Raw genomic sequence first — 25305 nt, 5'->3', positions numbered from 1 at the left:
TGTAAAGCAGCAGCTCGACCTTTAATGAAGAAATATTATTCACAGTAGGGTTATGACTGAGGAAATTTTCCCACTGGTTAATCGACGTGTGACAACACGGGTCGTTTGAGTTTTCCCTCGTTTCCTCGCTTTCCTTCAGTTTTAAATAGCTTGTAAGAGCTCCGTGTGCATTTTACTTTCACTTTCAGATTAGCAATTTGGCGTCAAGCGGTTGTTTGTTTTTAGTTTGTTTGAGTTTTCCCACTTTCCCTCACTTTCCTTTGCTTAAATAGCTTGTAAAAGCAGTGTGCGCTTTTTACTTTCACTTTTAAATTAGTGGCAATTTGGTAACAATTGCTTGAATTCAATTAAAGCAACAAAATACAACGTAGAACATAACTTTTACTAACAAAACTAATAAAAATACACCATGCTATATGCCTATTGCCTAATATAAAATAACAAATAGCTTACAAATTTTAAATAGGTATATGGGAAAAATATCACAGTTTAAATAAAATAAAAATCAGCAAATACTGTGGAACCAAATAAATGAGAAATGAATGAACGAAAAAAAAAACCTTCCAGTATCACCTTAGATAAATAGCAGGTCAACAGGCTTTTCAAAATCCAAAATATTTTTAAAACGGGCACTTTTACATTTGGTTTTGAAACTTTTCTGCCGTCGTCTTGTCTGTCTCACCTCACTCTTGTCAGTCAGCTCGACTCACTCTCCTCAGGTGATAAATGAAATCTGATCTGTCGTTAGTTCGTTGTGCTGCATTGAGCAGCTGCGTTTAGTTTTAATTGTAGTGTCTGCTCTCTGACTGAACTAAATTATTTTTATTACTATTAAAAAAATCTAAATGACTGTGAGGGACGGTGCCACGGTGGGCAAGTGACGTAACCGGTGTTTCAGCTTAACACCGGTATCACCGCCAACACAGTCTATCGCAGCAAGCCTAATTCACAGTTAATACAGTACTAATCTGATCTGTGTGAGAGAAACGGTCATCATCAACCTGTAACGTGTATTTGTCCACCTGGTTAGGAGCACTTGGGTCAGCACTCATCTTCATTTTGCTTTGTCATGTGATGCTTTGAAAAAGACTCAGTTTTATTTTGTTGCTTCTTCAACAAGGGGACGTCTACCCAGCCTGACAGCGAATGTTTGTCTGTGACCGGTTTACCCATAAGCACTCCGTTCCTGGTCGCCTCTCACCTGCCATCATTTCTTAGCAATTCGTATGCTGCAAATTCCCACAATACACTGCTGCAGCACATGGTCCTTCTGGAGCAATCAGCCCCACCGAGTCCTTTGGCCGCAGGTGAGTAGAGCTCAGAGTTCTGAATTTCTGTCCTGGTTTAGTAACAATGATGCAGTCCATTACAAACCTCTTTATTTGCGTAATATCTACTGGCCCGGGTCGCTGAGCGTTTTCCAGGGCCACTGTCAAAGTGTTACGTAAACCTGGAATGTGTGAACAGTCCGCCGTTCATAGCAGTGCTGAGGCGCGGCCCGAGTCAGGAGTCCGTCTGGTTAATTAGATCAGAATCGCTGGCGGCAGGAGGTCAGAGGAACACGCTGTGCCAGGCAGAGTGACGTCTTCATGCCAAACCAGGCCCAGAAGAATACGCCTCTAATTATCTGAATGGGAGCAAGAAGTGAAACAATGAACCTGGGTTAGCCATGCATGGACGGTCGTGACGTCTGTGCAGAGCTCCCAATAAATGAACGTATTATGCAGCGTGTTTCAGTGTCAAACGGTTTTGGAACCTCTGTTGAGTGTGTGTGTTGCAGGAGCGTGTTCATGAGGTGTGTGTGTGTGTGTGTTGCAGGAGTGTGTGTGTTGCAGGAGTGTTCATGAGGAGTGTGTGTGTATGTTGCAGGAGTGTTCATGAGGAGTGTGTGTGTATGTTGCAGGAGTGTTCATGAGGAGTGTGTGTGTATGTTGCAGGAGTGTTCATGAGGAGTGTGTGTGTATGTTGCAGGAGTGTTCATGAGGTGTGTGTGTTGCAGGAGTGTTCATGAGGAGTGTGAGTGTTGCAGGAGCCTGTTCATGAGGAGTGTGAGTGTTGCAGGAGCCTGTTCATGAGGAGTGTGTGTGTTGCAGGAGCGTGTTCATGAGGAGTGTGTGTGTTGCAGGAGCGTGTTCATGAGGAGTGTGTTACAGGAGTGTTCATGAGGTGTGTGTGTGAGTGTTGCAGGAGTGTTCATGAGGAGTGTGAGTGTTGCAGGAGCCTGTTCATGAGGAGTGTGAGTGTTGCAGGAGCCTGTTCATGAGGAGTGTGAGTGTTGCAGGAGCCTGTTCATGAGGAGTGTGAGTGTTGCAGGAGCCTGTTCATGAGGAGTGTGTGTGTTGCAGGAGCGTTCATGAGGAGTGTGTGTGTTGCAGGAGCGTTCATGAGGAGTGTGTGTGTTGCAGGAGCGTTCATGAGGAGTGTGTGTGTTGCAGGAGCGTGTTCATGAGGAGTGTGTTACAGGAGTGTTCATGAGGTGTGTGTGTGTGTGTGTGTTGCAGGAGTGTTCATGAGGTGTGTGTGTGTGTGTGTGTGTGTGTGTTACAGGAGTGTTCATGAGGTGTGTGTTGCAGGAGCATGTTCATGAGGAGTGTGTGTGTGTGTGTGTGTGTGTGTTGCAGGAGTGTGTGTTGCAGGAGTGTTCATGAGGTGTGTGTGTTGCAGGTGTGTTCATGAGGTGTGTGTGTTGCAGGAGTGTTCATGAGGTGTGTGTTGCAGGAGTGTGTTCATGAGGAGTGTGTGTGTGTGTTGCAGGAGTGTGTGTATTGCAGGAGTGTTCATGAGGTGTGTGTGTTGCAGGAGTGTTCATGAGGTGTGTGTGTTGCAGGAGTGTTCATGAGGTGTGTGTTTTGCAGGAGTGTGTGCGTGTGTGTGTGTTGCAGGAGTGTTCATGAGGAGTGTGTGTGTTGCAGGAGTGTTCATGAGGAGTGTGTGTTGCAGGAGTGTTCATGAGGAGTGTGTTGCAGGAGTGTTCATGAGGTGTGTGTTGCAGGAGTGTGTTCATGAGGTGTGTGTTGCAGGAGCGTGTTCATGAGGTGTGTGTTGCAGGAGCGTGTTCATGAGGTGTGTGTTGCAGGAGCGTGTTCATGAGGTGTGTGTTGCAGGAGCGTGTTCATGAGGTGTGTGTGTTGCAGGAATGTTCATGAGGTGTGTGTGTTGCAGGAATGTTCATGAGGTGTGTGTGTTGCAGGAATGTTCATGAGGTGTGTGTGTGTGTGTGCGTTGCAGGAGCGCTGCAGAAGCTGCATCAGCACCGGACGCTGGGCCGAACACAGTCGTCTCCTCTGCCTCAGAGCGGACAGGCGCTGCAACAGCTTGTGGTTCAACAACAGCACCAGCAGTTCCTGGAGAAACACAAGCAGCACTTCCAACAGCTCCACATCAACAAGGTCAGACATCAGTCTTCTCAACCTATCATGACAGATGAGATGACTGTAATAACTAGCTGTAGCAGAAAACTACTCTCAGGTGGACTGGAATAATGTTTGTTCTCTCTACCGTTACGGTTCATGTGGTTCATGGTGAATGCTGCAAGGAAACAGATAGCTCAGCAGCACATGATGATACGACGACAGTTGAGGGTCTGGGCTGAGTTTACACTCTCGAGTTTTGAGTTCTGCGGAACTTCAGTGATCCTCATGAGACGAGGTCATGTAAGGTCAAGGTTTTATATCTGCACGACGGGCTTGTTCAGTTTCGGTCTACAGCAGGGGTGCAAAACTGTTTCCTGCAGAGTTTAGTTCCAGTCGTGCTCCAAGAACACGTACCATGTAGTTTTCAAATAAGCCTGAAGGACTGGATTAGCTGGATCAAGTGAATAAAAGCATCAAATTAAATTTAATCTCACATCAGTCCCAGTTGCTCTAGCTTGAACCAAAGCAAGTCCATTTAGTCAGAGTTTGAGAAAAGACTTGCTTTCCTACAGTCCATGCAATCCTGAATGAAGAGCAGCTGTTTTGTCTATGTAAATGAGGCAAACACCTGAATATGGTTCAAGAAAGCAAGTGTAAATGGTACAAAATAGAGCGTGGTGCTAACAATGCCAGGGTCATGGGTCTGATTCCCAGGGAATAACAATATGCAATGTGAGTTACTTTGGATAAAAGCATCAGCGAAATGACTAATAAACTCAACGTACATTTTTATCAACAACAGTGTACCCTGAAAAAATATTTTATGATATATGGTCTTTTCTCTGTATGTCTGTTAGATGTTGAATAAACCCGGTGATCGGCAGCACCAGAGCCACCCAGAAGAGACGGAGGAAGAGCTCCGAGAGCAGCAGGATGCCACACAGACGGAAATGCTTCCCATGAGCCTCCCCATTAAACAGGAACCTCCTGATCTCACAGAGGAGCAGAGACAGGAAGAACAAGAGCAGCTCTTCAAACAGGTGAGAGACACCTAGAGCTCAAGGAGAGCAGTGAGAGAGATGCTGTGTTTGTGTCGCCCTCTTGTGGTTGTCAGTGCACAGTGCACCTAGTGTGTGTGTGTGTGTGTGTGTGAGAGCAGCAGGCCCTTCTACTGGAACAGCAGAGGATCCATCAGCTCAGAAACTACCAGGCGTCCATGGAGGCGTCCGGTGCATCGGTCAGTTTCCCAGGGCACCGTCCTCTGTCCAGAGCCCAGTCATCTCCTGCATCCGCCTCCTTCATCAGCTCACAGGAGCAGCCTTCCAAGCCCCATTTTACCACAGGTGCGTCACACCTTAGAGCCCTGCATTTCGGCCCGGGACCCAACTTTTTTATGTTCCTAGGGCCGGGCTTTGGGACAATTTTCACGTCATAGTTTAGACACGGGCCAGGCCTCCTGCTAAAAAATTGCCACGCTGGTGGAAACAACACGAGTCCGTGCCGTAACTGAGAGCGGCTCGATGGTGTTTAGCGTCCCGCAGCAGCAGAGAGCCGTCAGCGCAGATGAAGAGTTCTGCTTCAAATACACGCAATAAAGCTTGCAGTAATGACCATGAATGTGTCCGGGGGAAATAGTAAGGAGATTTTTGAATTATTTACTATAATTATTTGAATTATACACTATTATAAACTAGTGTTTACGGAGTCTGTTTCGCAAAGATGAAGTTGCCGATTCTGATTTGCCATCTCATTAGACGCACATTTAGAAAGAAGTGCATCTTCACGGATTATGATAAGGAAAGAGATTTAGTTTTTTTCGATTTGATTTATTTCGTCAAGTAGTAATTTAAAGCTTTCTATAGATATATTTATCATGTCTGTGAGGCATGTATGCGCTGACTTACGGTTAATTTTTGTGAAGCGCTCCTGTTCAAGATGAGACGGCAGAAAGCGTTTTCTTTTCTTTATTTTATAAAAGCACCTATAAAAGACCCTTTACAGTTCTGAATGATGTATTATTCTTACCTTTATGAGCAAAAATTACGGCATAAGTTGTTTCCATTGAAAAAAATGCAATTGATTGCGCTGGTGCCTCCATGTCCTGCGCTTTAGCTTCCACTCTCCGCACAAACTACTGATGCAGTGCACATTTATCTAGGTTTAACGTTTAAACATGGTTATATGCTTGAACTGTTTTAGTATATCTATAGATTTTATTTTAGGCAAGTTGTGATGATTTGAGAAGGCTAAATTGATCAAACATAAGCTATGATCAGCCTGCCGGTCTGCCGCTGGCCACTTGGTAGTTACTTTAAGAAAGAAAAAACTTATTTAATGAACAAAAAATGCTCCAAACGTTTTTCTGAATAATCTTAATAAAAAAACAAAACGAAATCTAATCACTTTGCCATTACATACAAAACTGAACTATTTTAATAGCCGAAACATGAGCCGTTTTGGGAGAAGTGGGGAAAAAAAAAAAAAAAAAAAAGACTGGCTCGGGTCGGTAATTCTGATAAGCTGTCGGACACGGGCCGGGCTAGGGGCCTATATTTGAGGCCCGTGCAGGGCTCTATCACACCTGTCTTCTCGGTGACCTCAAAACAGAATTCACAAGGATGAGCGCTCCAGTTAAAGTTTCTTTCTCTAGGTCTGGTGTACGACTCTCTCATGCAGAAGCACCAGTGCATGTGTGGAAACACCAACACACACCCTGAACACGCCGGACGCATCCAGAGCATCTGGTCTCGGCTGCAGGAGACGGGCCTGCGCAGCCAGTGTGAGGTAAAGTTAGTTTCGACAAACTTTTTTTATCTAAGATTGTCATCCTTAAAGTTTGACTGAAACGGTGCATCGAGTTGTGCTTCCTGATAATAGAGCTGTTTCACTGGTGAGTGTTGGGTTTTGGAGGCTGCTGTTGTTTTGTTTACCGCAGCACTTCTCATGATGTCAGCAGGGGGCGCTCTCGCACTCGAGTCAATCTAGCTGTACTTTACTTTCAGTGTATCCGCGGGAGAAAAGCCACATTAGAGGAACTGCAGACGGCTCATTCTGAAGCTCATGTCATGTTGTACGGGACCAACCCACTACGGCAGAAACTAGACGGTAAGACTTTTACAATCCAAAACGAAGATCCCCTTATCATTTAATCAGACTCTGCGGTGTGAATGCATCTCTGAGTCGTCTTCTCTCTGTCTGGCTCAGGTTCTCTCATCTCCATGTTCGTCAGGCTGCCGTGTGGCGGTATTGGGGTGAGTAGAGACAAAGTCCGTCTCAACCATGTCTTCATTTGTGCAGCATGTAAGGAGAGTTTCTGCTTTGTCTGTGAAGGTGGACAGTGACACGGTCTGGAATGAAGTTCACTCGTCGAGCGCAGCGCGTCTGGCCGTCGGTTCTGTGGTCGAACTCGTCTTCAAAGTGGCATCAGGAGAGCTGAAGGTCATCATCTGCCATCGTCTTTCCCTCTTTGTGTGTGTCTGTGTTTCTGTCTGTATTATTTGATTGACGTGGAGCGGTGTGTCTCTGGCTTCATTGCAGAACGGTTTCGCTGTGGTCCGACCGCCGGGACACCACGCAGAGGAGAGCACTCCCATGTGAGACGCGTCTCTGTATTTGTCCTTCTGTGCTTTCTGCCTTTACTCCTGTAACACTGGTGCTCTCGTCCAATCACAGGGGCTTCTGTTACTTTAACTCTGTTGCCATAGCAGCTAAACTCCTACTGCAAAGACTCGATGTCAGCAAAATTCTGATTGTTGATTGGGTAAGTTCATTTTGAAGAATTGTTTGGCACTTCTGTGTTTTCTTTTCTGTCTGTTTAGCATTTAATCGTTGTTGTTAAACCACATTCAGGACGTTCATCATGGCAACGGAACTCAACAAGCGTTCTACGACGATCCCAGAGTTCTGTACGTTTCGCTTCATCGATACGACGATGGCAATTTCTTCCCGGGAAGCGGCGCTCCTGAAGAGGTAATGACACGATGCGAGTGAGTGGATTGTGGGAAGGTGTTTTGTTTGCTCACTCCTGCAGCACTTCCTCTGAACAGGTGGGCAGTGGGCCGGGAGTAGGTTTCAACATCAACGTGGCGTTTACTGGAGGACTGGATCCACCGATGGGAGACGCAGAATACCTCGCTGCCTTCAGGTAAGAGCCTCAAACACGTTTTGCTCGCTCTTCATTTGCTCTTCAGATCTATTCATCAGTTGTTTGTGAGTGTGACGGATGCATTAAGACTTCAGGAGGTGATATAGAGTTTAAAGTGAAGGTTTGTGTCTCACAGGACGGTGGTTATGCCGATCGCTAACGAGTTTGCTCCAGATCTGGTGCTGGTGTCTGCAGGGTTTGATGCTGTGGAAGGACACACTCCTCCACTGGGAGGATATAAACTCACCTCCAAATGTAAGCGCCGCCTCTTTACTATGAACTCACTTGTGTCCGGCTGTATTCATTATTTGGATGGTTTCGGTTAAAGCCATCTATGTGGTTGTGTGATAGGTTTGGGTCACCTGACTAAACAGCTGATGGGGTTGGCCGGGGGTCGAGTGGTGCTGGCGCTGGAGGGAGGTCATGACCTCAGGGCCATATGTGACGCGTCAGAGGCCTGTGTCTCAGCACTGCTGGGGATAGAGGTAAATGAGTTCCCATCATCCCTTGCGTTGTAAGTTTTCATTTGCATAAGGCAACTTCTTGTTACCGATAGAGTGGAGTTTGATTGCTTGTGTTTGTGTGTTGAACAGCTAGAGCCGCTTTCTGCAGACGTCCTGAAGCAGAGACCCAATGAAAACGCTGTGAGCTCCATAGAGAAAGTCCTAGAAAATCACAGTGAGTCATTCAGATCTTCATTTCTTTTCAAGAAGAGTCATTTATTCCTGTCAAATATTGTTCCAGGTTCAGTACGTCTCACAGTGGACGTCTACAGGGCAAAACGAACATTAAAATGCGGTTTGACCATTAGCGATAGAGTGATAGACCTCTTCTCTATGTGAATATTTTTTATTTTATGTACAGACCACATTATCCAGAACAGTTTGAGGTCGAGATATGCTGTACATGTTCTCAGAACCCTGGGAATCAAAGCCGTGATCGACGCCATGCTGAACTCTTTGAATTTGACTTGTTTTACAAACTGATGCTGGAAGGGTCCTGTGGAGCTGATTGTGTGTCCTGTTCTCTGTGTTTAGGTCAGTACTGGTGCTCCGTCCAGCGGTTCGCGTCCAGCACAGGTTTGTCTCTGCTGGAAGCTCAGAGGGGCGACTCTGAGGAGAACGAGACGGTGACGGCAATGGCTTCTTTATCTGTCGCAGCCATGGAGAAAAGGTACAGCCGCTTTCCCTTCTTTCTATGCTCCGTCTTTCCTTTGGTTCAGTTTTGTGAGCAGCTTTGCTGTGTTTCTGCTCAGAACGGAGGATGAACCCATGGAAGAGGAGCCGCCGATGTAGGGGACGAGCGTTTTCCCAGAGCTCTGAGCTCTTCTGGGTCTCTGCGTCTGTTTGCCTTGGTCTCGTCTGACGGAGATCCTCGCTGAGCAGAGAGAGACGTCAGGGCAAAGGCTAACTCCCCACGTTAGCACTGTAGCCCGCTAGCACTGTGGCCCCAACGCAACGCGCTCGAGCTGAAGTCGCTTGAGACGTTTGTTTCTGGAGATTTCTGTCCCATTGGCTCGATGCTCGCACCTCGTCGCAGACGTCAGCCGGATCGTTCTGACAGAGGGACGGATGGAAAACTGGGGTCCAACAAACCCTCCACAGGCTCCGGAAACCCTGTTTGTTTAGTACTTCACACCTTGAGCACTGAAGCGTTTGACTCAACAGCGCCACTTTACAGATGTTTCTCAGAGAGGGAGTGCCTTGGAGACCACTTGAACTACGAATGAACTCTGAGGAACTTTGCCTTAAGTCAGTAATGTCCCATAATTCCAGTGGGTCGACTGTTTGGAGAAGAGAAAACCTTTTCAGCATGTTTACTTGGACAGCGTTCATGCTTTAGTCCTAAACACACATTGTCTTGAGATGACCGACTCTCCTTTGGTTTGATTTTTTTTGTCCAATGTGCTGTACAAACACAGCAGAAACGGTCTGATGCTCCCGTGATGTGTAACAGTGGCTCATCACGCAGTGTAGCTGAAGGCAGGGTTACTGACTGGCATGTGCTTTACAGGGAACCCAGACTGAACCGGAGATCAGAAGGTCTGACCAAAGCATGAGTTTGCATCTTATTTCACCTTCCTTTAACCACGGCGTTTGATACGGATTACAAGACCAGGGTGGATGTGAACGGGTTTTGTGCACTGAATGGGAAAGAACCGGACAAGAGACGACCGTGTACCAAATTAGCTTGTGTTGCTCTTGAGCCAAACACACCTTGTAAAAAGGAAGTTGCATCTTGCTAATGTTGGTAACCCCTAAGCATGAGGCGGTACCTACAAGATCAATACAAATATGCATGCAAAATCTTTTTTATTTGCCTTCTCTAACGAACCTTGAGCCTCATCTCGCCACAACAGCTTCATCTCTAAAAGAATCCAGTTAGTTCGTCTTACTTGGCAACTCTTGTCAATTGTTAAATTCCTCAGATTTTTTAGTTCAGTTACTGATTATTTTTGAGGTTTTAACAATTTAGTCATTCCTGTTTTGTACAGTTTTACTTCATTCCTTTCCTTTTGACCTGAAATTTCAGATATTTGCATATTTGTATGTTTAATTTTACTTTGCTGCTTATTTGTGCTAGTGGATTTGAGTTCCATTATTTGCGTTATATTTGGTACCATGTTCTTTAAACATGAACACTTTGACGTTCATGGGTTTTCAACATTCAATCACGATGACTGATTGTGTATTTCCATTTTTTGTTCATAGCAGATTTGTATATGACAGGATACCTAAATATATGAATATGAAAATCTGTCATTCACCTCTGTTCTGTGTGCATGGGTGTAATATTTCTAAGCAGCACACGCTGGTTTCAAATATACAAAACCTTGTTTTTTATTACAGTTTAGGAGTATATAACAATCAGCTCTTACTGACCTGCTAAACGCACTTGATTGATGGTCAGTGATTTTCATTTTCTTTTCTTTTTTTCAGTTAAAGTGCTACATGCTTATTTTCATGTCTGTGACAGTAATTGAAAAAAAAAACATTAATCCAAAGCATTTCAATTGTTTCCATCTGCAAAAAAAAAAAAAAAAAAAAAAAAAAAAACTTCAATACGCATGGTTTGTATTAGTGTTATTTTATTCACACACTTCACTAAATACTAAAAGTCCCACAGCTTTGTCAGTTTTGAGTAAAGTTGTAGATGGAGAAACAAAGGCAATCATAGTTCATCACGACACGGGTTCAGCGTGACAAACCAAGCATGCTCCTCAACACAAAAACCTTCATTTAGAAATTTTAAATAAAGCTGACGATGTTCACAAATTGTGTACAAACAACTGTAATTTCAGACTAAACGTGCCATGAAACAGGCAACAGTGTAAGACTTGAAGAATCTCAGGCACTTTGATGATCTGAGATATGGACTTTCGTGTCGCCATCTCACTGAGAGATGTAAGAAAAGTCCCTTCTCACCAATCCCACCAAATTAGAAATAAATACATTTATACATTTAACATTTTAATTATAAAAATGAATAACAAATATCCTGGGCCAGAGGAGAACTGCCCCCCCGACTGAGCCTGGTTTCTCCCAAGGTTTTTTTCTCCATTCTGTCACAGAAGTTCCTTGCCGCTGTCGCCTCTTTCTTGCTCATTTGGGGACACTTAGTATCTGTGAAATCAAATTGACGATAATCGCCAGAAATTATTTAAACTAAACTGAGCTAGACAAATGGCATCTCTGAATTCAGCTGTTTAACTGAAAATTGAGTGTTTAATCTTATTATACATTACTGACACTCTATCCTCCAATTTGATCCTGTTAAGTGCTTTGACACAATCTGTATTGTTAAAAGCACTATATAAATAAAGCTGACTTGACCGATCTTTTCCTCGCACCCATCTCCCTTCACTCAGAATGGTCAATAGAATTATATAGGGTTAGGTTAGAGTTCTACATGAATGCAAGTGATATTCGGTCATGTTTGGTATCATTTGACTGCTACAATGCTCTCAATCTTACAAGTAGACTGAAAGGGAATACGGATCCTAAGAGTTTAGAGATCATTTGCTTACTGTAGAGGGTGTGCCATTTCGCAGTGTCTTATGCAAATTGCCATCTGTCCTTTAAAAGGTGTAAACTCTACTTGATCAATGCAAATTCCAATCGTTAGTTCCTGTCTCCATTTGGAAGATGTTTGTCTTGGTCTGAGTACTTAAGGAAATCTTGCGAGATGATCAGTGCGATTCTGTAGCCAGATAATATATTTTATAATGAGCAATGTATGGTACGGCCCGTCTAAAATATTACTCAATCGCCTCTAATGACCAAGACTGACGAGTTTGTGAGTATGAGGTGTGTATACTAGCCAGTACGAAACAAAGTGTTATAGGAATAAGATTAATTAGATTAAAGAGTTAAAGAGAATAATCAAATGTTTAGATAAATGATCCTATGAATGATCAATAATAATTAGCATTTTAGTCTAAATTCGAGGTAATAAAGTCAGATTAGAATTTAACTAATTAACTTGTGCTGAGTTTGAGAACACTATACATGCTTTTATCTTATCTCGACTAGACTACTGCAATTCAATGTATATTGGTATTAACCAATCATATATGAAACGTCTTCAAACAGTACAAAATGCAGCTGCCAGACTTTTGCCTGGCACTCGCAAATTTGAACACATTACCCCTGTCCTACTCTCTTTGCACTGGTTGCCAGTCCATTTTAAAATAGAGTTTAAAATTTTACTTTTTGTTTTTAAGGTTTTGAATGGACTGGCACCTTCGTATCTTTCTGACCTTTTGAGGTTACACAGTCCAGCTAGATCAGGGTTCCTCAAATCATACCCTGGAGGGCCAATCTGCTGCAGAGTTTAGCTCCATCCCTGATCAAACTCACCTACCTGTGATTCTCTAATGATCCTGAAGACTCTGATTAGCAGCTCAGGTGTGTTTGATTAGGGTTAGAGCTGAACTCTGCAGGAGTGGGCCAGATTTGAGGATCCCTGATCTAGGCTGAAGAAAAAAGGTGACCGGGCTTTTGCCATAGCCGGCCCTAAACTGTGGAACAGCCTTCTAGTGTCCATTAGAACAATTGCAACAGAATCACTTATTAACAAGGCTTAAAGACTACCTCTTTGAGAGGGCTTTTAGTGTATGAGCCAGCAGGAGTTTATTATTTCAGATTATTATTTGTTTGTCTTGTTTTTACAATTTTATGTATTTTGATTCCTTCTAAACTATATTTTTCAGCACAAAGGTCAACCATTGTTGTTTTATTGTGCTTTATTAATAAATGAAATGAATACTTAGTGCACTGAAAAGACTGAATACGCAGAAAACCTTCAGCCACCATTGGACATCTTTGTTGGGTGAACCTTACACCAGGAACCTTGGAAAGTTTAGACTCAGTGTAGTGGCGGACCACTCGTAGCTGGGACGTATTGCTTAGCTTCTTTGACAAGCTATCCAACACAGAGAAACTTAAATTGTACCTTTTTTGAGGTGGATGAGATGGGATTCCAGCAGATAGGTAAACAGGGCAGGTAAGCAGAGCAAGGCAGGCAGCAGGCAGGTAAGTAGGTTGGTTCAGACAAAGCATGGACTCCAGTAATCCAACAAACGATTGGTAAGTGGTTGAAAAATGGTGGTCAAAAAAGGCACAACTTAATATAAAAAAATAATGTCCAAATAGTGTTCAATAGCTATTCAATAGCGTTGTAAAGAACTGTATGCTTAATACGTTCCAACAGCTTGTTCTTTTGTTTTTAGAAAGGTGAGAGGCGGCCATCTTTAACTTCAAACATTCTCACCAACTGTCAAACTAAAAGTCCCTACAAAATAAAGGACCCTAAATCTAACAAAATATACCAGTGCTCCAATAGCACAAAAATTGAATTAAACTCAAAATGGCTCCTACACTCAGCCTAATCATCCAGTCCAGAGAATTTAGGATCACAAGCTTCATGCCTCATGTCAAAAACCGTTTCAAGCAGCTTCTTAAATGTGTTCTGAAGCAATCAGGATTACAAAAGTCTTGAGTTCAGTCCCACTGATTGACAAATGTGTTGTAGGGTTTATGTTAAACCCTGTTCTAGTCTGGCATCTAATTGAGTTTTAATCTGGTCTTCACAATCATACATCAGTGGGTTCTGTGAATGAATTCATGAAATAAGGCGATAATCAGATCAGTGCTGATGAATGCACCTCTGTCACATCAATCAATCAAATGAAAGCATTAGACACCAAAGACACAAAAGCCCCTAAAGCAGAACCTCCATCTCACATGTAATTCATGTGAAGCATATTTTTAGATGCTTGTTATTATTATTACTGTAATATACAACTTGTCACGGAATCACCAACAAAGATCAGAATCTCCCGAGCTCTAACCGTCACACCTGTCCCTCGTTCTTGTGCCCTCCAAACAGAAAAGATTTGAGATGATTGTCATAGGGTACTCAGAATGGAAGATATCCCTCTTTGGATTTTGTTTGCTAAGGTGCTCGACAATGGTTGCTAGGGAGGGGCTAGGAAGTGTTGAGGTGATTCATGATTGGATGTTTGCTGCGCCGAGTCAAATGAGACCACCCTCATGTTTCTATGACAATTCAGTCCGGAGATATCCCTTTAATCTCTTTCAATGGATGTCTATGGAACTTGTTGCTAAGGTGCTCTAAATGGTTGCTAGGGCGTGGCTTGATAGCTTCACAATGATCCTGAGAGATTGATTGGTCGTCTGAGTAAAATGATCCCGCCCCCTTGTCTCTATGACACTGTGATCCAGAGCTATGTTCAATACAAAATCCCTATGCAAGTTACCATAGTAGGTTAAACGCATGAATTTCATGGGACGTCCTGCTCCATAGTAAGTCAATGGGAAATTTTGGGCAGCTCCTGCCCCCAGGGGTGCAAATTTTGACCCATTGTGAGGTATGTTCTTACATAGCCTGCCAGCCTCTTCAAATGTGGCAAATCACAAGTTTCTGTGAAATCCTCGCTCGGAGCTATGACTTGTCAAAGTTTGGGCGCTTAAGTCATAGCACACCATTCCCGAATAATCCGCACAATTTGACGCCTCGTTCGTGGGTCTGTGACAAAAGCTGCGGGAGGAGTTACGCGCCAAATTTACGGCGGAATAAAGAAGAAAATTTGAATAAAATAAAAATAAGTAGGCTATGAGCAATAACAATAGTGAGTGCCTTGCCTTTGGCAAGCACCCACTAATAATAATGTGATTCAGTCATAATCACTTCAAACTAATGTGGACGTGTCACATCTCCATCACACCGACACTGGCAGGCTTCATAATTTTTCTCTTTTCTAGCCAGAGTTTACATGGACTCAAATGATGGATTGACAACTATGTCACTAAAGAGACTGTCCACGTTCTTTCTGGATTATAATTACTGTGAGATGGATAAACCATTGTTAATACAGCCAGTCATGACATTGTGGACTTGACTGTTTAATCAGGCTTTTAGGAAAAACTCTGCTGCCCTCGTCTGGAAACAATGAACAAATGCACGTTCGTGTCAAATAAACTTCAGGACTTTGAAAGTATCTCCACCGTCTGTAAGATCCTGAACTCCATGTAAAAGAGTCAAAGATTCTATAGACCATGATGAAACACTGGAGCTTGAAACTGTAACACCTGTGATTTGAAATGATTGACAGATCATTAACAGTTAATTCAGAACAGCTACTGCAAACAAACCTAAAAACAACTAAACAGAATATGCATGTATTTAACTTACAGCCCATATCAGCTGTGTGTTGATGTGTATTCGCTTGACATGCAGCCAGTGGCATTAGACATAAAATTGATGCTGAAAATGAAAATAAAGCAAGTGACATTCATACACTCTCTCACACACACTCATACACAAACTGTATGTGCTATTGCCCTACACCAACCCTACACCTAAACTTACCCCTCGCAGGAGACTTTGTGCATTTCTACTTTCCCCCCAAAAACCTCACTCTGTATGGTTTATAAGTGTTTTGAAAAGTGGGGACATGGGGCAATGTCCTGAAAAGTCACCTTCAGCTTGTAATACCTGTCATTATACACATTTATGTCCTCATGTGTCACAAAAACGCGCGCACACACACACACACACACACACACAAACACACAGTCTATGGTTAGTCTCACACACACACACACACACACACACACAAACACACAGTCTATGGTTAGTCTCACACACACACACACACACACACACACACACAAACACACAGTCTATGGTTAGTCTCACACACACACACACACACACACACAAACACACAGTCTATGGTTAGTCTCACACACACACACACACACACACACACAAACACACAGTCTATGGTTAGTCTCACACACACACACACACACACACACAAACACACAGTCTATGGTTAGTCTCACACACACACACACACACACACAAACACACAGTCTATGGTTAGTCTCACACACACACACACACACAAACACACAGTCTATGGTTAGTCTCACACACACACACACACACACACACACACACACACACAAACACACAGTCTATGGTTAGTCTCACACACACACACACACACACAAACACACAGTCTATGGTTAGTCTCACACACACACACACACACACACACACACACACACACAAACACACAGTCTATGGTTAGTCTCACACACACACACACACACACACAAACACACAGTCTATGGTTAGTCTCACACACACACACACACACACACACACACACACAAACACACAGTCTATGGTTAGTCTCACACACACACACACACACACACACACAAACACACAGTCTATGGTTAGTCTCACACACACACACACACACACACACACACACACACACACACACAAACACACAGTCTATGGTTAGTCTCACACACACACACACACACACACACACACAAACACACAGTCTATGGTTAGTCTCACACACACACACACACACACACACACACACAAACACACAGTCTATGGTTAGTCTCACACACACACACACACACACACACACACAAACACACAGTCTATGGTTAGTCTCACACACACACACACACACACAAACACACAGTCTATGGTTAGTCTCACACACACACACACACACACACACACAAACACACAGTCTATGGTTAGTCTCACACACACACACACACACACACACACACACACACACACAAGTCTATGGTTAGTCTCACACACACACACACACACACACACAAACACACAGTCTATGGTTAGTCTTTCAGTGGAGATGAAATGCTACAAATGAGCACATAACACAATGACAGCAGACTGAAAGATAACACCAAATGAAAACTTTTGAAACGTTCCACATTCAGTTCATTTATATTATCATAATTTCACTTCATATCCGTCATATATTTGTCCTGTTTTTATGAAGCTGTCGCATCTCAAATACACCATTAATGACCTCGACGATGATTTACCAGTGACTCATCATCATATTCAAGATCTTTCTCAGAACTCAATATCTGCTAAAGTTTCCGAAAAGGTGACAAAAGAGCCACTCAAAGGCCTCAGAGCTCATTGCTGAAATTAATAGACAAACAACAAATGATGAACAATCAGTCAAATTACTCTCTCCAGATCAGCTCAACTGAGGATGTTTTTTCTGTCCAATTAGTCTAAACAAACAATCCAGATGTGTCAGAGCGCATTACAACCCAACTCAACGCTGAGCGACCAGTGCGACCTCCCTAACACACAATTAACCGCCCACACTCATTTCACACTGCTAATTAATGACAGACACACACACACACCTATCTAAATGAAGACACACCACAGGCGACTGCAGCTAACACACACACACACACACACACAGGATCTGGTTCTGGATGGGTTAGTGAAGAACTCTACAAGCTCTCTCTGCTTAAGCGCTCCATTTGTTGCCGTGGCAACAGCACCGTTCCTGGCAAAAGTTCTGGCTCAAACCGCTCTCAGCCTCCATTCATTTAACATACAAAACTAAAAACACAGCAATCCCAAGGTGCAACAGCTGACCCTTCATGAGGTCACTCTACTGCCAGTAAAAATAAACACAAATCAATTTAGCGGGGCATGTCAGCGTATATACACGAGTGTTTATCGATTCCTATCGCAGCAGAAGCCTGAGGCACATCAAGAGCGAGAGATGAGCATTCAAATTCTTGTTTTTAAAATGATTGAACCATGAAATGATCTAGTGTTCACTGTAAGCTCTTTACATCTGTCATTCACTGATAAATTTCCACTGCTCTCAATCAGGTCCTGAGGGGGTTTTAGGGCCCCAGCCCCGCGTTACTCAATCCAGTAGCGGTTTATTGCCTGTAAAACTTCAACAGACACAACAGATGGATTGTACTTAACGGTAACAAATAAAGTCTAGGGGAAGGAAGTTTGTGCTTCTTGTGATGTGGGTTAAGCCTAAAACACTCTGAAGAAGTGAAGGAACAACAAACGCACAATGCTTTGACAAGAAAAGACCCGTGAGAGAAACAGTACTGAACGTAAACTCGGTAAACAGGATGGATGCTGGGGTCTGTTTTTATTACAAACACATCGGGGAAGTCGTGGCCTAATGGTTAGAGAGTCGGACTCGTAATCCAAAGGTTGTGGGTTGGAGTCTCGGGCCGGCAGGGATTGTAGGTGGGGGGAGTGAATGTCCAGCCCTTGAGCAAGACACCGAACCCCCAACTGCTCCCTGGGCGCCGCAGCATAAATGGCTGCCCACTGCTCCGGGTGTGTGTTCACGGTGTGTGTGTGTTCACTGCTGTGTGTGTGTGCACGTTGGATGGGTTAAATGCAGAGCACGAATTCCGAGTATGGGTCACCATACTTGGTAGTACTTCACTTCACATCATCCTTCTGAAATGTTTTCAAAACATTTAACATCAAGTTTCTGTGTTTCACGAGACTGTCCGAACACGCAAACCCAGACGCACAGGATTCGCACCACAGCGGCTTTGATGGCGTCTGTGTTACAGTTTGCAGAGGCGGCGACTCATGACTATTCATCAGCATTGGATCTCGCCGGAATATTCAAATGACATGCTGATATTCTCATCCCTCTTCAGCTCACCAATCTCACCGTGCTCATGGACACTTCTGAGTGAGTGAGAGATACAGAATAAAGAAAGATGGAGAAAGCTCCAGCAGCTATCCTCCTCCACTGTCAGCGCCGGAACAGTACGCGGCATGACGAGGTGTGTGGTGTGAGGAGGTGTGCGGCGTGAGGAGGTGTGTGGTGTGAGGAGGTGTGCGGCGTGAGGAGGTGTGTGGTGTGAGGAGGTGCATGGTGTGAGGAGGTGTGCGGCGTGATGAGTGGAAGCGTGGTGTGTGCAGGTGTGTGGTGTGAGGAGGTGCGCGGTGCGAGGAGGTGTGCAGCGTGAGGAGGTGTGCGGCGTGAGGAGGTGTGTGGTGTGAGGAGGTGCATGGTGTGAGGAGGTGTGCGGCGTGATGAGTGGAAGTGTGGTGTGTGGAGGTGTGTGGTGTGAGGAGGTGCGCGGTGTGAGGAGGTGTGCGGCACGAGGAGGTGCAGGTGTGCGGCGGGAAGAGATGCATGGTGTGAGGAGGGGTGCGGCGTGAGGAGGTGCGTGGTATGAGGAGGTGTGCGACGTGAGGAGGTGTGCGGTGGGAAGAGGTGTATGGTGGGAAGAAGTGCATGGTGTGAAGAGGTGCATGGTGTGTGGAGGTGTGCAGAGTGAGGAGGTGCATGGTGTGAGGAGGTGTGCAAAGTGAGGAGGTGCAGGTGTGTGGCGTGAGGAGGTGCGTGGTGTGTGGAGGTGTGTGGTGTGAGGAGGTGCATGATGTGTGGAGGTGTGTAGAGTGAGGAGGTGCATGGTTTGAGGAGGTGTGTGGCGTGATGAGTGGAAGCGTGGTGTGTGGAGGTGTGCGGTGTGAGGAAATGCGCGGTGTGAGGAAGTGCGCGGTGTGAGGAGGTGCGTGGTGTGCGGAGGTGCCTGGTGTGAGGAGGTGTACGATGTAAGGAGGTGTGCGGTGTGAGGAGGTGTACGATGTGAGGATGTGTGCGGTGTGAGGAGGTGTGCGGTGTGAGGAGGTGTACGATGTGAGGAGGTGTGCGGAGGTGTGAGGAGGTGCGTGGTGTGCGGAGGTGTGCGGCATGAGGAGGTGCGTGGTGTGAGGAGGTGTATGATGTGAGGAGGTTTGCGGCGGGAGGTGGTGAGCAGCGTGAGCTGGAGTGTGGCATGAGGAGGTGTGTGGTGTGAGGAGGTGTATGATGTGAGGAAGTTTGCGGCGGGAGGAGGAGTGTGGCATGAGGAGGTGTGAAGTGTAAGGAGGAGCGTGGTGTGCGGCATGAGGAGGTGTGTATTGTGAGGAGGAGCGCGGCGTGAGAAGGTGTTGTGTTGTAAGTTGTGTGTTGTTAGGAGGAGTGCGGTGTGCAGCATGAGGAGGTGTGAAGTGTAAGGAGGTGTGCGTTGTGAGGAGGAGCGCAGTGTGAGGAGGTGTGTGGCATGAGGAGGTGCGCAGCGGGGAGACCGGCAGAAGAGAAAGGAGATGCCCACTCATGCGAGTCAGAAGAAGAGACACAGATGCAGCTGCTGCAGCGCAGGAAAAGCTCACAAATGCTGCTCACAAGATGCCGAGCGTCTCCAAACGGACTCACGGTTCTGACCGGCGGCAGGGAAAGTTCCTGATTCACTCCACACTGCGCACGTTTCTAGCACTAATGCTCATGAGCTCTAGAGCTTTCTTTTGGGATCAGTGATGCCGATGGATGTGTCCGCTCTGAAGGAAGCCCAGCACTGCGTCTGGACGGGTTCTGGACCAGCATTTTTGTCCTCCTGAGCTGCATCTCATCATTTACTCTACTAAGGTTGCCATGGTTTCTGCAGGAATCTTTGAGATACTGAAGCTTTCTGCCAGTCAAGGTCACGGCGCGACAAAGGCACGAGACGACAAGCCTCCCACTCAGCACAGCAGCCCCTCTGAGCTGTGAAAGCAGTGAAAACAGCTCTGAGCCTCACAGACCGCACCAGCAGAGGGACAGATTCGGTCTCCGGCCTTTGTGAACCGGCGGCTCGTGTCAGCGAGGTGAATTCTGAACATTGTTTCTCCTGTTTTCCGAGTGTCAGTAGTTTGCTGGGATGAATAAAGCGAGAGCATTGCCAGCTCTCATTCTCTACAGTGAGGAAGCGATGGGCTTCTAGCCAGTGAACGCCCACACAATCCTGTATAATTCCTCACTCAAACACACTCGAATTCACCCAAACCGACAAAGCTGCCACTGTCAGACCCCGCAAAAAACACAAAATGTGGTCATATTAAAAAACACCAAGCATTCAAGTCATTAATATCAGTACGAATCAGTAATAAAAAAATTTAATTTGAGTAAAATAGAAGTAACGTTATATTGCTAGCACATCTACTACTAATAGGAATGATAACAAATGATGTCTTTTTCTTCATACTTTTCTAATAAATGTTAATTTTGGTCTTAACTTTAAAACAACCACACAAAACAAGAAAGAAAATATGTATTTGCCCGTTTTTGTGGCTAGCATGTTTATTGTAATTGTGTCACTCAAAGAGGAAATTTGTTGAGTTGTTTTTCTGGTCCAATCAGAGCAATGCTTCAGCGATTGTGTGTTTATTGTGTTGTTTTGCCTCTACAGCAGACTGAACCGTGAGTCAGGTTCACATGACGCCTACACAGTCGCCCACGCAGACACCCACGGGCCGTATGCACGCAAACACTCACCCACACACACACACACACACACACACACACAAACACTCACCCACACACACACACACACTCACACAGACACACACACTCTTCAGCCGTGTTAGGAGCCCTGTGTCCATCACAGCAGCAAAACCTCCAGCAGAACCAGAATCTCACAGGAACAATCTATAGAAATCACACTCAGAGAGCAGTCTATGCTAGTGTACGTGAAGATGGAGAGATGACAGATCCCATCCCACTTTCTGCTCTTATATTGTCCGTCTTCTCATCTGAAAGCTCTGCCTGCGTGGTGCGAGTCACTCTCCCATTATCAGGGTTGCTGGTAATTATTTAAAAGCGAGTCTAAGTTGACTAGTCCTCCTCCCATGCAGTCTGAAGCGTGGAGCGACACATTCTTTCTTCATCTCCCACTCACATTTTAATCTATTAACCAGCACCAGAATGCTAATGAACGCCGCTGCCAGCGTGTCGCTCTAAACGGACGTCGATCATGCGTTTGAGACTAATTTCACGTTAAGAAGCGCATCGGTTTGACATGCGATCTAAGTCAGTTTGGGTTAATGGCCGGAATGAGTCAATGACCCAAAGATCTGTGTTCAGTTCAGCTCTTATAGAACTGGAAAGAGGATCTGTTCTTTACTGCGACTGCTTTATTTAGTCCTGCGGCGAAACCCCACTGGCAGGTTGAAGGCGGTGCTGCTCTTCACACCTCTCTGATGAAACAGAAGCACTTAATTTATTTTAATTTGATTTGACCTCAATGATCTTGACACTTCGTAACGCTCGGTCTGAAGGAGGAGCGGACGCCAAGTCTGATATCGAAGGGCTACAGACAAAGTCAGCGATTAGACACGACCCGGTGTAACGTTCACCCAAACGCATTAAAGCCCGTGTAAGATAATGCTTCTATTAATTAATGGAGGGTGAAACATAATTAGCTTGGGCCGTCCTCCGCCGTGGCTCCATTAGAAGGGCGATGTAGGAATGGAAGTGCTCTCGTGGGCGGCTGTCGGTGTAAATGCGCTGTTGTGTATGTATGCTGAGTGTGTGTGAATCAGGCTATTTGTGTGTGTGTTGGGGGCTGAGAGCCCTTGAGAGAGTGTGTAGGCAGGGGTCCACACACACACACACACACACACACACGGGGGTGGAGAGGTATATGGAGTTAAGCCTGTTCACCGCCTTCCGACTGATCACTTGTGTGAATAAGAGAGAAAGAGACACATAGTGTGTGTGTGTGTGTGTGTGTGTGTCTATGTGTGTGTGTGAGTGTGAGTGTGAGTGTGTGTGTGTGTGTGTGTGTGTGTGTGTGTGAGTGCGTGTGTGTGTGTGTGAGTGCGTGTGTATGTGAGTTTGTGTGTGTGTGTGTGTGTGTGTGTGAGTGCGTGTGTGAGTGAGTGTGAGTGTGTGTGTGTGTGTGTGTGTGTGTGTGAGTGCGTGTGTGTGTGTGTGTGTGTGAGTGCGTGTGTATGTGAGTTTGTGTGTGTGTGTGAGTGCGTGTGTGTGTGTGTGAGTGCGTGTGTGTATGTGAGTTTGTGTGTGTGAGAGAGAGAGAGAGACGCTTAATAGAACGAGTGATTTTATATCACAGTGAGAAATACGTCTGCATGAAGAACACAGCTCACTTCAGATCATGGCAGTAAAAGACAAACATAGGAAAAAAAGAACAGTGAAAGAAAAAATAAAATTGTGGAAAATTAATGGACTCATTCGTGCTAGACATCTCAGGTAAGAGCCTTTATTCTCTGTGTGTTTAATTCAATGATCTGCATTAACATCTCTCAATCTGAGACTTTATGAAGTCTGTGCTTCCAGAGTCAGGAGCTGCGAGAGACAGAAGGACTGACTCTGATCAGGAGCTGATGGAGGAGATCAGAAACACTCGCAGAACTGATATATCGATATACTGCAGTCATATGAACATGTGATCAGTTTAAACTCCTGTGTTTTCTCTCTAGTTTCAGCAGCAGAAGTTCGAGTCGCACGTTCACGTGAATGAAGGTAAATGTTTATTTCTTTCTGTTTCTGTACATCATTACCGTTTATAATTAAAACACTGACGGGCTCGAGCTGAACCGAATACCGCGCGCGCAGCTTCATGAAGATAAACAGCGGTTCGGTTAAACTCGCCGGTAACGGAACTATAGTTCGTCGAGATCGTTTGTGTTTGTTGAGCGCTTTATGGTTAACATGTTGTAATGTCTAGTCTAGTGCACTAACTAGCTTTCGACATCTAAACATCTGGACGCTCGCGAGTGAGAAACAGACTTTAAATGCTCTCAGGATCGTTTCACTGTGTTTCAAATGCGAAGCTTTTACAGCCGTCTCCCTTCTTTTCATCAACACAGTTATTTATGAAACATTTATTAAACCTGCTACAATCACAGTCTGTCTTCATGCTGAAGGGCTGTTTTATTTGATCTGATTTTAAGTAATTGCGTAACTCATGTATATTTCATAGCTCATAACCTGCTAATATCACAGCGGATCAAAGAGCATGATCAGCTGTGATATTATCTTTCTATGACACTTCAGTAGAAGAAAATCAGTTTACACGCATTCTGGGTTACACTTTATTTTCAGGTGTCCTTGTTACAGTGTAATTATACATGATGGAAGTACTGATTATAGTAATATGAATTAACTATATCTTACTGGTTAGGGTCAGGATTAGGGTTACTTGCATGTAATTATGCATAAATAAGTGTTATTATAATAGTAAGTACATGTAATGTGTAACAAGGACACCTTAAAATAAAGTGTGTATTCTGTGGCCTAAATGCATTCATAATAATAGCGATTAATGCCAACATTTATGATGAATGCTTAACTCATTATCTTGAAATCGGACCTTGTTGATTCTCTGAACATGTTGAACAGATTTATCCCGTAGAAAGTAATCTTTAGTAAACTGAAGAAACCCATCATGATGAAAAAGACCAGACAAGAATATATATATATACTTACACTGGCTGAAGAAACATGGTTTTAGAAACCTGCTGCACTTTTGATAGACTGACCAAACGTCATCATAAGAGACTCAAATTATTGTTTCACTAACCTGGAACAACAATACAAGCTTTAAAAGTGACCACAAGAGGCCACTTGAGACATATTAGTCCACACTATGCATTTGAGCGCATCTCTGTAAATATATTCTGCAGAAACACACAGACGCTGTCGCCCACACAGAGTCACAGGCTCCAGGAGCCAAGCAGCATCGCAGGAATCATTCTACACTCATGTTGTAGCTGTGATGAAGCGTCCATTAGCACCAAAACACAGGAGACATTTTGTAGATGTTACACCAGAATCATTTGTGAAAACCATCTAACAGATATAACTAGTTCTACAGCTACTCATGCTGCATGTAAGGTGGATCTGAACGTACAGTGACACTGCACTGCAAAAAAAATAAAAAAATCTTTGCATTTTTGTCTTGTTTCTAGTCAAAATATCTAAAAATTCTTAAATTAAGATGCTTTTACTAGATAAGCAAAATTACATAAGATTTTTAGTCTTGTTTCCTAGGGGAAAAAAACTAAATTAAATGCATTTCGCTTAAAACAAGTAAAATGACCTGCCAGTGGAACAGGCCCGGCGCCAGAGGGGGGCCGGGGGGCCGGGGGGCTTTAGTTTAGTGTGTATAATAGTCTAACTCATAGATGGAAAAGCTGCCCATAACTCCTGGTCTAGGATCTGTTTTCTTCGTAATAAAAGCATAATGAAATAGATTTGGCAAACAATCCAGTATATCTTCTGCTTTGGAAAGCGTCAAATGATTTTACAATGCATTTTCGCAGAGGGGAGCAAAGTAGCCAATCACAGACATGTTTGTTGATTTCTACAACGCAATGGCCAATCAGAGGTGTTTAGGTTGAAATCCACGCACTCACCGCTTTTGTAACTCAAGCTCGTAACTTCATTAAAAAGAAAGTTTCATTGTGTGGTCACATTCATTGGTTAACATGGAACTTTGTAAGATCGTGATGAATGAGTGACAGTTTTTAATACATTTAAAGGGAGCACTCTTTGCATGCTGTATACGATAATATATTCAGAATTTAAATAAAACTTGTTTCTCATGCTTGATAAGCGCCACGTATGACACAGAGATAGCTAACTAGTAC

The 25305-nt window shown here is 44.3% G+C and overlaps 1 protein-coding gene across 1 annotated transcript in view; it reads left to right on the top strand.

Annotated features, from left to right (window-relative positions):
• Positions 1 to 10525, top strand: part of LOC306845026 (histone deacetylase 4-like) — a 55697-nt gene extending 45172 nt beyond the window's left edge. The window contains exons 11-27 of the mRNA XM_079377527.1: positions 1121 to 1307; positions 3229 to 3389; positions 4211 to 4393; positions 4513 to 4696; positions 6004 to 6137; positions 6356 to 6458; positions 6558 to 6604; positions 6684 to 6791; positions 6891 to 6946; positions 7026 to 7113; positions 7203 to 7322; positions 7400 to 7497; positions 7634 to 7752; positions 7849 to 7982; positions 8091 to 8175; positions 8535 to 8670; positions 8753 to 10525. Coding sequence (XP_079233653.1) covers positions 1121 to 1307; positions 3229 to 3389; positions 4211 to 4393; positions 4513 to 4696; positions 6004 to 6137; positions 6356 to 6458; positions 6558 to 6604; positions 6684 to 6791; positions 6891 to 6946; positions 7026 to 7113; positions 7203 to 7322; positions 7400 to 7497; positions 7634 to 7752; positions 7849 to 7982; positions 8091 to 8175; positions 8535 to 8670; positions 8753 to 8792 — 1983 coding nt within the window. The 3' untranslated portion in view covers positions 8793 to 10525. The remainder of the gene's footprint in view (positions 1 to 1120; positions 1308 to 3228; positions 3390 to 4210; positions 4394 to 4512; positions 4697 to 6003; positions 6138 to 6355; positions 6459 to 6557; positions 6605 to 6683; positions 6792 to 6890; positions 6947 to 7025; positions 7114 to 7202; positions 7323 to 7399; positions 7498 to 7633; positions 7753 to 7848; positions 7983 to 8090; positions 8176 to 8534; positions 8671 to 8752) is intronic.
• The last annotated feature ends 14780 nt before the right edge of the window (positions 10526 to 25305 follow it).

The sequence above is a fragment of the Barbus barbus genome (assembly GCF_936440315.1).
Source record: "Barbus barbus genome assembly, chromosome: 25".
Taxonomy (NCBI): domain Eukaryota; kingdom Metazoa; phylum Chordata; class Actinopteri; order Cypriniformes; family Cyprinidae; genus Barbus; species Barbus barbus.
The sequence above is the reverse complement of the archived record's forward strand: the minus strand, read 5'-3'. Positions and strand labels throughout refer to the sequence as shown.